The following is a 15,138-nucleotide window of genomic DNA, read 5'->3' on the forward strand; positions in this document are numbered from 1 at the left end:
TACACTGTGGGTGGGAATGCAAGCTGGTGCAACCACTCTGGAAAATGGCATGGAGGTTCCTCAAAATGTTTAAAATAGAACTACCCTATGTTCCAGCAATTGCACTACTAGGTATTTACCCTAAGGACACAAACGTAGTGATCCGAAGGGGCACGTGCACCCGAATGTTTATAGCAGCAATGTCTACAATAGCCAAACTATGGAAAGAACCTAGTTGTCCATCAACAGATGAATGGATCATGAAGATATGGTATATATACACAATGGAATACTATGCAGCCATCAAAGGAAATGAAGTCTTGCCACTTGCGACAACATGGATGGAACTAGAGGTTATCATGCTTAGCGAAATAAGTCAATCAGAGAAAGACAACTATCATATGATCTCCCTGATATGAGGAAGTGGAGATGTAACATGGGGGGTTAAGGGGGTAGGAGAAGAATAAATGAAACAAGATGGAATCGGGAGGGAGAAAAACCATAAGTGACTCTTAATTTCACAAAACAAACTGAGGGTTGCTGGCAGGAGGGGGGTTGGGAGAAGGGGGGTGGGGTTATGGACATTGGGGAGGGTATGTGCTATGGTAAGTGCTGTGAAGTGTGTAAACCTGGTGATTCACAGACCTGTACCCCTGGGGATAAAAATATATGTTTATAAAAAATAAAAAATTAAAAAAATAAATAAATAAATAAAATCTTTAAAAAAATATATATATATGTTTATAAAAAAAAAATTTTTAAAAATCAATTCATTACCTGACAATGTAAAGTTTCACAAAAGTCTTTAAACATCTTTGTTATTAATTAGGTCTCATGGTAGGTAACCCTACTGGTTAAAAAACTATAGATAGATATATAGATAGATAGATAGATAGATAGATAGATATAAAATCTATCCAATGTGGATCTAATTCTTCACACTTCAAATTTCGTGTTGTCTTGATGACACCATAAGATAGCATCAGAATTCAGAATTAATGCAGTTGATTAGCTCTCATTCTAATTAGTCAATTGTAAACATGCACAAAATGCAAGACCCATGTAATGACTCTTTCAAACTGCTTTCCAGTGGAGAGAAAACTCATTCAGCATCACACTGGAAACCAGGCTGATAGCAATGTTTAAAGAGGAATCTTTATCCTGTTGGACAAAAGCTCAAGCCTTTCAACTTTTCTTCTTATGTGAGAATGTGTCCTTTATTCATCTCATTTTTATTAAGTTTCAGAGTGTTTTAAAGAACAGAATCCCTCCTAAAATTAGGAAAATGGTTTATATTAGGTAAATGAATTTCTTGCAAACTTCTATGCATCTACTAAAAGCTTCCCCGTGTTATTCCAGCTCTCCTGACATGTTTAAGAAAGTAAATTTACTTCACCTTCTTGCATTACACCTTCCTTTAGGAAAATAAGGTATTTTAATTTTGATTAATTTAAAAATAGGCATTTTAGTTTTTTTTTTTTTTTTTTGTCAAGCAAAGCTTTATTTTGTGCCAAGCATCAAGAATCAAACTGACCAGTCAGGGCTGTCTCTAACAAAGAGGAGACCCTTCCCCGCCTCACAGACTAACTTTTATAGAGCAAAGGCCATGTGGTTGAGCCTGGCTACACATAGGTGGCCAATGAGATTACCATTTACCCTAGTAGATATTTGAACTAGCCTATCACCTTGGTCAGAATTGGCGTCCAAAAGGCAGGGCCCACTCTCCCTGGTAGCTAGGTATTAGTTGCATAGTACATATGTAACCTTATCAAAGGAAACCTACTAAATCATAATAAATAATGTATAAATTCTTCTAAGATTTTATTGACTTTTAAAATAAAGTTCATATATTATCTTCTTTTTTTTTTTAATTTTTTATTTTTTATAAACATATATTTTTTATAAACATATATTTTTATCCCCAGGTCTGTGAATCACCAGGTTTACACACTTCACAGCACTCACCAAATCACATACCCTCCCCAATGTCCATAATCCCACCCCCTTCTCCCCAACCCCCTCCCCCCGGCAACCCTCAGTTTGTTTTGTGAGATTAAGAGTCACTTATGGTTTGTCTCCCTCCCAATCCCATCTTGTTTCATTTATTCTTCTACCCATTTAAGCCTCCATGTTGCATCACCACTTCCTCATATCAGGGAGATCATATGATAGTTGTCTTTCTCTGCTTGACTTATTTCGCTAAGCATGATACGCTCTAGTTCCATCCACGTTGTTGCAAATGGCAAGATTTCATTTCTTTTGATGGCTGCATAGTATTCCATTGTGTATATATACCACATCTTCTTGATCCATTCATCTGTTGATGGACATCTAGGTTCTTTCCATAGTTTGGCTATTGTGGACATTGCTGCTATAAACATTCGGGTGCATGTGTCCCTTTGGATCACTACATTTGTATCTTTAGGGTAAATACCCAATAGTGCAATTGCTGGGTCATAGGGCAGTTCTATTTTCAACATTTTGAGGAACCTCCATGCTGTTTTCAAAGGCTTCATATGAATACCAGCGATTGTATTTTAACCTTGATTACGTTGAAGTTGTATATCATTCTCATATTGGTACAGGAAAAAATACAAAGAAAATTTTTAGTTCCACCCATCTCTTCCTTCTCATTTACCTATACTAAAGAGAAAAAAACTCTCCCTGTTATTCATACTGAGTCTTCAAACCATTAGAGACTTTAAACTATGGAAAACAAACTGAGGGTGCGGGAGGGGAGGTGGGTGAGGAAAGATGCTCAACGGGTGATGAGTATTAAGGAAGGCAATTGTTAGGATAAGAATTGGGCATTGTATGAAAGTGAAAAATTCTATTCCTGAAACTAATATGACACTATGTATTAACTAACTAGAATTTAAATAAAATCTTGAAACAGTAAAAAAAAAAAAAAAAACTAATATACCAAGAACACAATTCACATTGAACTAAAGCAAATTTCTGAGAATATCTAAACAAATTATTCTATTTTATTTGAAATTTCCCTGCTGCTTTTTAACCTATTCCAGCAAAGTAAAATAAATATGTAACATACTATTTGTCTATTTTATGCATAAATTTAGGCTATCACATGAAAAAACTATTCTAATCTACTTTAATGATGATCTTAACATGTTTTTTCTACATGCATTGAAGAAATTGAAATTTGCAAGATATATTTTACCCCAAGAATAATTTTGCAGTCTATGAATAACAGAACCAATGTAGAGAATCAGATTCTGAAGATTCAAGAAAAATTTTCAAATAAAAAATTCATCATGCCTGATAAATTAACAAATGTGACCCTAATAACAAGATTTTTACTTATGGGATTCCCTGATGATCAGGTGCTACAGAAACTTTTTGCTTCATTCTTCTCCTTGGTTTACCTGGCAGCACTGATGGGGGAACTCCTTATTATCACCCTCACAACCATTGACCAGCATCTCCAAACCCCCATGTACTTTTTCCTGAAAAAATTGTCTTTGATTGATATCTGTTATATCTCTGTCACTGTCCCCAAATCCATCATAAACTCTCTGACCGACAGCCATTCCATCTCCTTCGAGGGATGTGCATCACAGGTTTTCCTTGTTGTTTCCTTTGCTGGAACAGAGTTTGCCCTCCTTCTGGTGATGTCCTATGACAGCTATGCTGCCATCTGCTTTCCTCTGCACTATGAGACCATCATGAATAGAGGTGCCTTTATGCAGATGATGACAGCATCATGGTTCAGTGGGTTTGTCTATGAATCCATTCATGTTGCAGGCACATGTTCTGTCCATTTCTATGGGCCAAACATAGTGCATCAATTTTTCTGTGACATTCGATTTTTGCTAACACTTGCTTGTTCTGGGGAGCAAATTCTAGAATATGTGTTTATCATCATTAGTTTTTGTTTTGTTTTTGTATGTTTTACTTTCATGGTTGCTTCCTATGTTTTTATTGTGTCCACTGTCCTAAGAATTCCTTCTCCACAAGGCAGATTTAAAACCTTTTCAACCTGCATGCCCCATCTAACAGTGGTAAGCATGTTCTCTCCTGTATATATTGCATATTTAGGTTTAAACTCAAAATCCCCATCATCACTGAACCTTTTTATGTCTGTGTTATATTCTCTGTTACTTCCAAGCCTGAATCCTGTCATTTACAGCCTGAGAAATAGAGACATGGAAGTGGCCCTTTGGAAATTTTTTGGTGAAAATGTGACACCGAGTATATAAATATTCAAGATACCAATAATTCTGATACCCATTAATTTGTATCAAACTATTGGTTTATACAATTAAGTTGATAATCACAAAAATATTTTCAAATACAATTACAGATAATTTCACATTTTTTTTTCTTTTCTAAAATTTTTGTTAAGTTGTTAGATATCTATTGTATCTTTCGTGCTACTATACAAGATGTTATTTTTATAGGGTTAGGTGGGCCTGAATGTCAGTTCAGTGTCTTGGCTCTTTCCAAATTAATGGAAATATTCCAATAATTACCTTCACATCAATAGGCCATTGATATAATGTAATGTTTGGTTTAATCCTCATTGGAAAATATTTTATAATAGCTTCAATTTTACATGTTTTATTATAATTCCAGATTGTGTTTTGTTTTTGTTTTTAATTTGGTCATGCAGTAGTTATTTAAAATGAGTAATTGATTCTGAACTTGCTACTTTTTTCACTTTTTTTCTTTCTTTCTCTTTATTTTCTTCTTTCTTTAAATTTATTAATTTATTTTGAGAGAGACAGGCTGTGAGTAGAGAGTGAGACAAAGGGAGAGGGCAAGGGAGCATCCATAAGCAGACTTCCTGCTGAGTTTGAAGCCGGATGGAGAGCTTAATCTCATGGTTCTGAGAATAAGACCTGAGCAGAAACCAAGAGTCAGGTTTTGCACCAACTGATCTACCCCAGCAACCCATTTTTTCCTTAAATTTGTTTGTATTGACAATAATATTTGAGAAGCTCATTTTAATTGATTTCCAAATTAATCCCACAATATCTGACTTACAAATATTCCAATTATAACAATCTTTAGGTTATATAGACACAATATATTGTTAACAAATGTCATTGGCAATCACATGGTGACATTTTAAAAAGTAATGAGATAAGTTTATGAAGCAGACTATTTCTATTATGAAATCCAAACAGAAAAAAAAAATATTCTCACATATCCAGGAAAAGGATAACTAAGAGAAGACACCATGCTATTTTTAAAAATATTTTATTTATTTATTTGACAGAGAGAGATCACTAGCAGATGTAGAGGCAGGCAGAGAGAGAGAGGAGGAAGCAGGCTCCCTGCTGAGCAGAGAGCCTGATGCGGGACTTGATCCCAGGACACCTGAGATCATAACCTGAGCCGAAGACAGTGGCTTAACCCAATGAACCACCCAGGTGCCCATGAAGACACCATGTTCTATCCTTACACTTACTATTTGTGAATTTTGTTTCACAAAAACTGATTTAAAATTTAATTAATGTGCCAAGAAACTGAATATAAATTTTAATTTGTTTTCTAAATTTTAATATGCTCTTTTTTTTTTTTAAGATTTTATTTATTTATTTGAGAGAGAGACAGTGAGAGAGAGCATGAGCGAGGAGAAGGTCAGAGGGAGAAGCAGACTCCCCATGGAGCTGGGAGCCCGATGCGGGACCCGATCCCGGGACTCCGGGATCATGACCTGAGCCGAAGGCAGTCGTCCAACCAACTGAGCCACCCAGGCGTCCCTTAATATGCTCTTTTAAATTTCTAAATTTATTTCTCTTTATTCTTACTTTTATCACTAAATTTATTTTTTATTTATTTAAATGTATTTCTGGTTTACTTCTGTACATGAATACATTTTCATGGAAATCCACTTTCTTTTTTTATGATTTTATTTATTTATTTGACAGACAGATCACACGTAGGAAGAGAAGCAGGCAGAGAGAGAGGGGGAAGCATGCTTCCTGCTGAGCAGAAAGCGCGATGTGGGGCTCGATCCCAAGACCCCGGGATCATGACCTGAGCCGGAGGCAGAGGCTTTAATCCACTGAGCCACCCAAGCACCCCGAAATCCACTTTCTTTTAAGTGATCTTGGCTTTTATTCCATTAACTTTCCCTTCAATTTTTACCAATATCATCACATTCTTAAAATTCGTGCACTCTGCCTTCTTTCTATCCATCTCATCTCCCTCATGTTTATTTTCCTTCTCTCTTAAAAAATCTTGTTTCCAGATTTAAAATCAACAATAGCATAATTTCTCTATCATTTGAGTGTTTATACTTCTCTTTCAACTCATTAGTCCATAACCCTAATGTTCTTTAATTTTCATGTTTCTGATAATTGGAAATGATGTGATGTTAGTTCACTCTACTCTTGGAACAGTAAACTTAATGATGATAACGATGATGATGGCATGCCTGAATACAGGTCTAAGTGCTTCAAGTGATTTCCCCCATTATTTCCTAATCCTATAAACAGAAATCCTACAAAGTATCTAGTATTGATTTTTATGTGAACAACTGGAATAAATAAATGTTAAGAAATGAATCCTAAGCGAGTTAGCCAATAATTAACACTATAACTATTGAATCTTAACAAGGATGCTATTCTGTATTAACTAAAGACATATATGGATATTAGTTTCACACCATGGAAAAGTTTTTGCAAGCTTTTTGAAATTTATATATAAATGTGAAACTATCATCTCATCCCTGTAATAAATATCTAACTGTTCACTTTTGTTGTCTTCTTGTATAAAATATTGTTCTTCGTTGACTAATGAATGGAAAAGGAAGACTGTGGTTAATACATGTATTTAAATACTATTTAGAGATAAAATTAAGTAAGTACTTGTATATGCAAAAAGTTAGGCACAGAAATAGAACTACCCTATGATCCAGGAATTGCACTGCACGGTAATAAATAATAGAATGCATAAACACTAATTAAAAGCGATACATGCACCCTAATGTTTATAACCACACTGTGAACAACAGTCAAATTATGGAAAGATTTGTGTTTCCACAAGTGTCCATTGGCTGATAAATGGATAAAAAAGATGTGAGATACATATATGTATATATAAAATAAGGAAAATTGTTATTTTCATTTTTTAATATTTTTATTGTTTTGACACAGAGAGGGAGACAGCAAGAGACGGAACACAAGCAGGGGAAGTGGGAGAGCGAGGAACACACTCCCTGTGGAGCAGGAAACCCAATGTGGGGCTCGACTCCAGGACCCTGGGATCCTGACCTGAGCTGAAGGCAAACATTTAAGGACTGAGCCACCCAGATGCCCCCAAAATCTTTTTATTTTACAATATGTGAATGGATGTAGAGAGTACTATGCTAAGTAAAAAAAAAAAAAAAACAGTCAGAGAAAGACAAATACCATATGGCTTCACTCATACGTGCAGTTAAGAATCAAAACAAATCAGCAAATGGAGAAAAAAGTAAGAGAGAGAGAGAGAGGCAAGTCACAAAACAGTCTCTTAACTACAGAGAGCAAACTGAGGGTTACCAGAGGAGAGATGATGGGTATTAAGCAGACACATGTTCTTTTGAGCACTACATGTTATATGGATGTGTTGAATCACTTTATTGTACACCTGAGACTAGTATTACAGTGTATGTTAGCTAACTGAAATTTTAACATAATTTTAAAATATACATGCCCCTGTATGTTCATTGCAGGATAATTTTCAATAGCAAAGCTGTAGACACAGCCCAAATATTCATTAATAAATGGTAAAAATGCAGTATATGCACATAATGAAATATTCTTATCCATAAAATTTGAATGTGATGTTGGGTCTCTGTTTCTCCTCGTTTGACAAACAGCCACATCTTCTCATGCAGTGCCAGTCATGTACCTGAGACACAATTGTGAAAGTCAGAGTGAACAGATTTGGCTGTATTTTGCACCTGGTCACCAGGTATTCTTTTAATTATGGTAAAGTGGATATTGTTGCCATCAGTGACCCTTTCATTGACCTCAACTATGTGGTCTACATATTTCAGTATGATTCTACCCATGGCAAATGCCACGGCACTGTCAAGGCTGAGAACAGGAAACTTGTCTTCAATGGAAAGTCCATCCCCATCTTCCAGAAGTGAGATCCCACCAGCATTAAATAGGATGATGCTGGTGCTGAGTATGTTGTGGAGTTTACTGGGCTCTTCACCACCATGGAGAATTCTGGGGCTAACTTGAAGGGCAGGGCCAAGAGGGTCATCATCTGTGCTGATGCCCACATGTTCATGACAGGTGTGAACCATAAGTATGACAACTCACTCAAGATTGTCAGTAATGTCTCCTGCACCACCAACCACTTGTATCCTCTGGCCAAGGACATCTATAACAACTTTGGCATTGTGGAGGAACTCATGACCACAGTCCATGCCATCAATGTCACCCAGAAGACCATGGATGGCCCCTCTGGGAAGCTGTGGCATGATGGCTGAGGGGCTGCCCAGAACATCATCCCTGCTTCCACTGAAATGGCCAAGGCTGTAGGCAAGTTCATTCCTGAGCAAAATGGAAAGCTCACTGGTATGGCCCAAAATGTCCTTTTTGGATCTGACCTGCCACCTGGAGTAAGCTGTCAAATATGATGACATCAAGAAGGTTGTGAAGCAGAAATTAGAGGGTCCCCTCAAGGGAATTCTCGGGTACACTGAAGACCAGGTTGTTTCCTATGACTTTCATAGTGACACCCACTCTTCCACCTTTGATGTCAGGGCGGGCTTTGCTCTCAATGATCACATTGTCAAGCCCATTTTCTGGTATGACAATAAATTGACTACAGCAGCTGGGTGGTAAACCTTATGGTCTACGTGTCCTCCAAGGAGTAAGAGCCCCCTGGACTACTAGCTCCAGTTACAGCAAGAGGAAAAGAGAGGCCCTCAACTTCAGGGGAGACCCTGCCATAACTTAACCCCTGAAAACAGAGAATCTCCCAACCTTCACCATTTCCATCTCAAACCACCTGAAGAAGGGGAGGGGCTTGGAGAGCCCTACCATGTAGTGTACCATCAATAAAGTATACTGTACCCAGGCCAAAAAATAAAATAGTGATCGTGCCATTTGTTCAACATCGGTGAACCTAGAGTGTAAGATGCTAAGCAAAATAAATTAAAGACAAATACCATACGAATTCACATATATGTGCAATCCAAAAGAAATCACTTAAATAACCAAGGAAAAAGAAGAATCAGACCTTTATGTATGAGAACAAACTGATGGTTTCCAGAGAGGAGGCTGGTGGGGGGATGGGAAAAAAATTGGTGAAGAGGATTAGGAGATACGGGCTTCCTGTTAAAGAATAAATGAATCATCGTGGCAAAATGCACAGCATAGAGCCTGTAATCAGTGGTATCATAATCATGTTGTATGTTGATAATGATAGCTACACTTGTGGGGAGCAATGCATAATGTATAGACATGTCAAGTATTGGTCCACAAAGATACAAGATGAACTTTACTAATGTTGCTTCTGTGCTAGAGGTCAGGTAATAGTAGTAACTTCTTCTGATAGTGTGTGTTTTTCTGTTGAAGAAAATAGATGAAGAAAGAAATTGCAAAAAGGGATGCATATTCTTTTGACCAGAAAACAATTATTAAAAAGATGTGTACTATAATTTTAAAAATATGTAAAATTTAGTAAAGGAATATTTTGGAACTGTTTTCTTGTTTCCTCATAGTAAAAATAGATACTTCTCTAGTTTTCTATTAATTCTAAACTAAAACATTTTAATAAAACTCTAATTAAGATTTTATTAGCATCTCCTTGTGATCTTAATATTGTTTATAAACAGCATCTAAATTTGAATATTAGATTATCAAGTGAATAATCACAATTTAAAAATCACCTTTGGGAAGCCTGGGTGGCTCAGTTGGTTAAGCGGCTGCCTTGGGTTCAGGTCAAGATCCCAGTGTCCTGGGATTAAGTCCCACATTGGGCTCCTTGCTCGGCAGGGAGCCTTCTTTTCCCTCTGCCTCTGCCTGCCACTCTGCCTGCCTGTCCTCACTCACTCTCTCTCCCTCTCTATCTCTGACAAATAAATAAATAAAATCTTTAAAAATAAATAAATAAAGTAAAAAATAAAATAAAAAATCACCTTTAATTATGTTGTTACAATTTAGAATCTAGTTGACATAGATTTTCAAATCAGTAGCAAAGAAATATTTACTTGATAAATTCTGTAGAATAATTTAATTAATGTGTTCTAACCATGCAAAGAATTAATATCCTCAAATGTAACCTGGACTGAAAAGTTAAAAAAAAAACTGAAACAATATTAAAATTAATAGATATTAAGAACACAGAGATATTGCAATATCTGAAAGTCTCCTTTTTGATGGAGTCTTTGCCTGGTTTTGGGATCAAGAGAGCTCAGCATACTAAATACTTATCTGTAATTTGATAGTAAAGTATGCAAAAGACATAGTAGAAAAAAAATCATATTTTATTATATTAAAATGAGCAATAGGTATTTACCTATTTTCTTCCAAACAACATTATATTACTTTAATGGTGCTCTATACAGAACTCTCAAAGACATATGCACATTTATTGTCATATATTTGCCATCTTTGATGTCATACTTTTTTCATATTAAGTAAATGATTATTTATTGACAATCATATAAAATTTATATTTTATCCATAAGTATATAATTTCCACATCCAAATATATTTCACAGAAATAAAAATATCTTTTAATTTCCTTACTTCCTAGCTCATTAGACTACGATATTGGTTAGAACTTATGAATTGGCATTATTTTTGAAAATAGAAAAATTTTGGTGCTGGTCCTGAAGATGTAGGCCAACATGCATTCTACACCTGCAAGGAAATATATCTGCTAACAGCCACATGGTTTTGGAAGAGGATTGCATGCCACAGATTGGAACTCAGCCTAGCCAAAATTGAGTTCAGCCTTGTGAAATCTAAAGCATAGGATCCAACTAAGTTGTGAGCACACTTCTAACACATGGAAAACTTTTACTTATGATTTTATATATTTGTGATTTAATCCATTAGTTTATGGCAATTTGTTGGACTTTAATACATATATACAGCATATAATCTATGATTTCTGTTTAATTAAAAGTTGTATCACAACCTAAATTTCCTATGTCTTCTTTTTTTAAAGATTTTATTTATTTGACGGAATCACAAGTAGGCAGAGAGGCAGGCAGAGAGAGAGAGAGAGGAAGAAACAGGCTCCCTCCTGAGCAGAGAGCCCAATACGGGGCTCGATCCCAGGACCCTAGGATTATGACCTGAGCCAAAGGCAGAGGCTTTAACCCACTGAGCCACCCAGGCACCCCAATTTCCTATGTCTTAATATTTATGTCACTTTTTAGAGAGGTCAGACTTACTTCTTTACTTTGACAATCTTATTTACTAATAAATAAAATTCTCTTTCTTGTGATCTCAGATTTATAAAAACATAACATAACATAACATAACATAACATAACATATAACATAGCATACCGTAACATAACATAACAGTAAATAAATTGTCTAGTTGCCAAATTGATTTTTTTCCATCATAGTGGTAACACATTCTTTCTTTCTTTTTTACTTGCTCTTTCTCTTTCTTTCTTTCTTGCTTTCTTTCTTTCTTTCTTTTCTTCTTTTTTTCTTTCCTTCTTTCTTTATTTAATTTTTAAATCTATGTTCAGTTAGCAAGCATAATTAGTTTTTGATGTAATGTTCCACAATTCATTAGTTGCATATAACTCCCAATTCTTATCATAAAATATTTTTAATTTCATCAAATTTCACAAATCTTATAAATATTTAAAATGAGAGCAATTTATATCCCTATATATATTAATCAAGATGTGACAGCAATGCAATATCTTAAAAATAGAATAAGAAAACACTTATATGTTGCTCTCATTTAAAAAAAAAAATATTTATTTGACAGGGAGAGAGGGATCACAAATAGGCAGAGAGAGAAGCAGAAGCAGGCTCCCTGCTGAGCACAGAGCCAAATGCAAGGCCTGATCCCAGGACCCTGAGATCATGACCTGAGTTGAAGGCAGAGGTTTAACCCACTGAGCCACCCAGGTGCCCCTGTTGCTCTCATTTTTAATCTTGACTAGTTTTGTCAAAATTTTATTATATATATAATTTTCAAATTATTTATTTCTTTTCAGAGTAACAGTATTCATTGTTTATGCACCATGCCCAGTGCTCCATGCAATCTATGCCCTCCGCAATACCCACCACTTGGTTCCCCCAACCTTCCACTCCCTGCCCCTTCAAAACCCTCAGGTTGTTTTTTGGAGTCCATAGTCTCTCATGGTTCACCTCCCCCTTCCAATTTCCTTCAACTCCCTTCTCCTCTCCATCTCCCCTTGTCTTCCATGTTATTTGTTATGCTCCACAAATATGTGAAAACATATGATAATTTTTTACTGTTTTCAAAACATTAGATTTTTGTTTATTTATTTTTATTTTTTATGTTATTGCATATAAGACCAGTGCTCATTGGCTTTTAAAATTCTCTTAATGTTATTTCTGTTTTCCCAGTTATTTATTTTCCATTCTTATGTTTATAATATTTATTTTGAAACTAAGTATTTGCCTTATTGCTGAGATGAAAATTGATAATATTCAACATTTGGTATTGCTAGACTTTTATATTTTTATAGATTTTATTTATTTATTTATTTATTTATTTTTATTTTATGGAGGAAGAGAGAATGAGGAGGAGGGCCAAAGGGAGAGGGAGAAGAAAACTTGCATGAAGCAGGGATCCTAACAAGGGGTTCAATCCCATGAAATTGGGATGATGACCCTAGTCAATGTTAGATGCTCAATCCACTGGACTTCCCAGGTAATCCTGGTATTTATACAATTTTAGAGAAATAATTATATGCATCATATAAGTAGTTACATATAACAGTGCTTCATATTAATCAATTAAAATAATATTTTTGTTCTGAGACCTTCTTTACTTTTAGTTCTAATGAAAATATATTTATTTGACTAACATATAGATACAAAATGATAGAATCATAGATGATAGATAGCTGATAGGTAAATAATATGTAGATATGGATTTTAACTCCATAGAATCACTACAAAACACTGTAAAATTTTAAATTTTTTGAAAAAATATTTTGTTTATTTATTTATTTATTATTTGAAAGAGAGAGAAAGAAGGAGAGAGAGTGAAAGGACATAGGCATTTGGAGTCAAGGAGGAAGGGAGAGAAAGATCTCAATCAGACTCAGTGCTGAGAGCAGAGTCCAAAGTGGGACTGAATCTCGTGACCCTGAGATCATGACCTGATTTGAAATCAAGAGTTAAACGTGTAACAAACTAATCCACCAAGGTGCCCCTTAGTTCATAAATTTTTTATGTTATTTTTATCATCTATATGTTTTCTGATCAATTTTTATTGCAGAGCATTTCTACTTTTTCATTTGTCTCAAGCATATTTATAATTGGTTTGTCAAACATTTTTGTGATGACAGAGTTAAGTGCTTTGTCACATAATTTTAACATTTCCACCATTTTATTATTGGTATCTCTTTATTATTTTTTCTTAGTTTTGGGATTTTCAATTTTATTGGTGTTATGAGTGATCTGTTAATTTAAAGCTGGACATTAAATTATAATAGCATAAGATACATATATTTTATGTAAAATCTTGTGTTTTAGCAGAAGTCCTTTGATATTGGTCAGATGGGTAAAATTGCAGTGTGATCTTGTTCTTGATAGTTAAGAGTAGAAAACTTCACACTGTGATTTCTGTTAACATCTGGATGAGGGTGGAAGGTAATGCTTATTAATACTGGAAAGGAAATTTCAGGGTATATATATCTATATATATACACACACATAATGACATTATTTAATTGAAAATGTTACTGTAGGGTAGAATGGGACTGAATATACCATTCCATGTATTCAAAGTACTTACTGGCACATATTTTATTTGACAGATATAAGTATATACATGTTATAAATTCAGTATAGATATAAAATTTTCTTAGGATTCATGACATTAAGAGAAATATTTTTACAATGAAAAGAACTAGGACTAAGGAGGGAAAAGTGAAAGAACATGTACTGAGTTAAACACAGTGATTTAAATGTTTATTTAAAAAAGGTACGTTTTTGTCTTTTTCAATTATACAATCTCAACTTCACATTTCCCTTCAATTTGTATCAAATGTATTTAGTTTTTATAGATTTTAATAGCATCACAATCAGGACAGCAGAGAAATTATTATATCTGTATCACAAAAGTTCAAGTTTAAGAAATATTTTATATTAAAGCAGATTTTCCAAGTGTAGAGAAAACAATACAAATCATTATGAAAATAGATGGTAAGCAAAACTAATTAAAGCCAGATTCCTTTGCACCCTCAAAAACATATAGAAGCTTAATATTTAATTTTTTCATGTAGTTTAAGACATATAAATCTTTTCCCTCTTGATTAAAACTTAATATTAAATAAAGCACACCACAGTATATTTGTTGTATTCCTTCTTGCAGAGGCCTGGTAATATATTTCCAATGACCTGGGAAAAGACAAAATCAAAAAAGCAAGAGCGTGAGTTGTCAGATATTCATGCCAGGGCTACATGCCACTGATTAACACTCATTAATGGTTTTCATACAAAAATACACTCATAGTCCTAAAGGGAATTGCTTCTCTGTAGGTCCATAGTTTTCCCAAAGGGTGATACACAATAAATTGAAAAGCATTTTATGTTCTTTGAAAATACAGGAGGAAGACTTCAAAAAGGAATATCATCATTGTTTTCTCCCTCATACTATGGACAGCAGAAGATCTATCAAGACAAAGAAGACATTGGGAATCAACAGAACCCTAGAATTTTGAAACATAACAGTTAAGCTTGAACTTCAGGGATTCATAAATTTGTAGGAACATAAGTAGAAATAAAAGCCTCCATAGGCTACATATGACCAGAAAGTTACAGAAATGCACTTTCTATAAAAAAGTGGATTTCAAACAAGTAGCTAATACATACAGATAGAGCATACACACACACACACACACACACACACACACGCACGCACACACACACACACATTATATATACACATACACACATTTACTTTGAAGTAAACATTTTAATTGCTTCAAGATTCCCCTCCTCAAAATGACCCA

General features: G+C 34.7%; 1 protein-coding gene and 1 pseudogene across 1 annotated transcript; both read left to right on the forward strand.

Moving 5' to 3' along the window:
* The first annotated feature begins 3,254 nt into the window (after positions 1-3,254).
* LOC131822538 (olfactory receptor 14A16-like) lies at positions 3,255-4,199 on the forward strand. The gene has a single exon (XM_059158835.1). The coding sequence runs from the start codon at positions 3,255-3,257 to the stop codon at positions 4,197-4,199; it is 945 nt and encodes a 314-aa protein (XP_059014818.1).
* A 3,575-nt stretch (positions 4,200-7,774) lies between these two features.
* LOC131822528 (glyceraldehyde-3-phosphate dehydrogenase-like) lies at positions 7,775-8,824 on the forward strand (annotated as a pseudogene).
* The last annotated feature ends 6,314 nt before the right edge of the window (positions 8,825-15,138 follow it).

The sequence above is a fragment of the Mustela lutreola genome (assembly GCF_030435805.1).
Source record: "Mustela lutreola isolate mMusLut2 chromosome 5 unlocalized genomic scaffold, mMusLut2.pri SUPER_5_unloc_1, whole genome shotgun sequence".
Taxonomy (NCBI): domain Eukaryota; kingdom Metazoa; phylum Chordata; class Mammalia; order Carnivora; family Mustelidae; genus Mustela; species Mustela lutreola.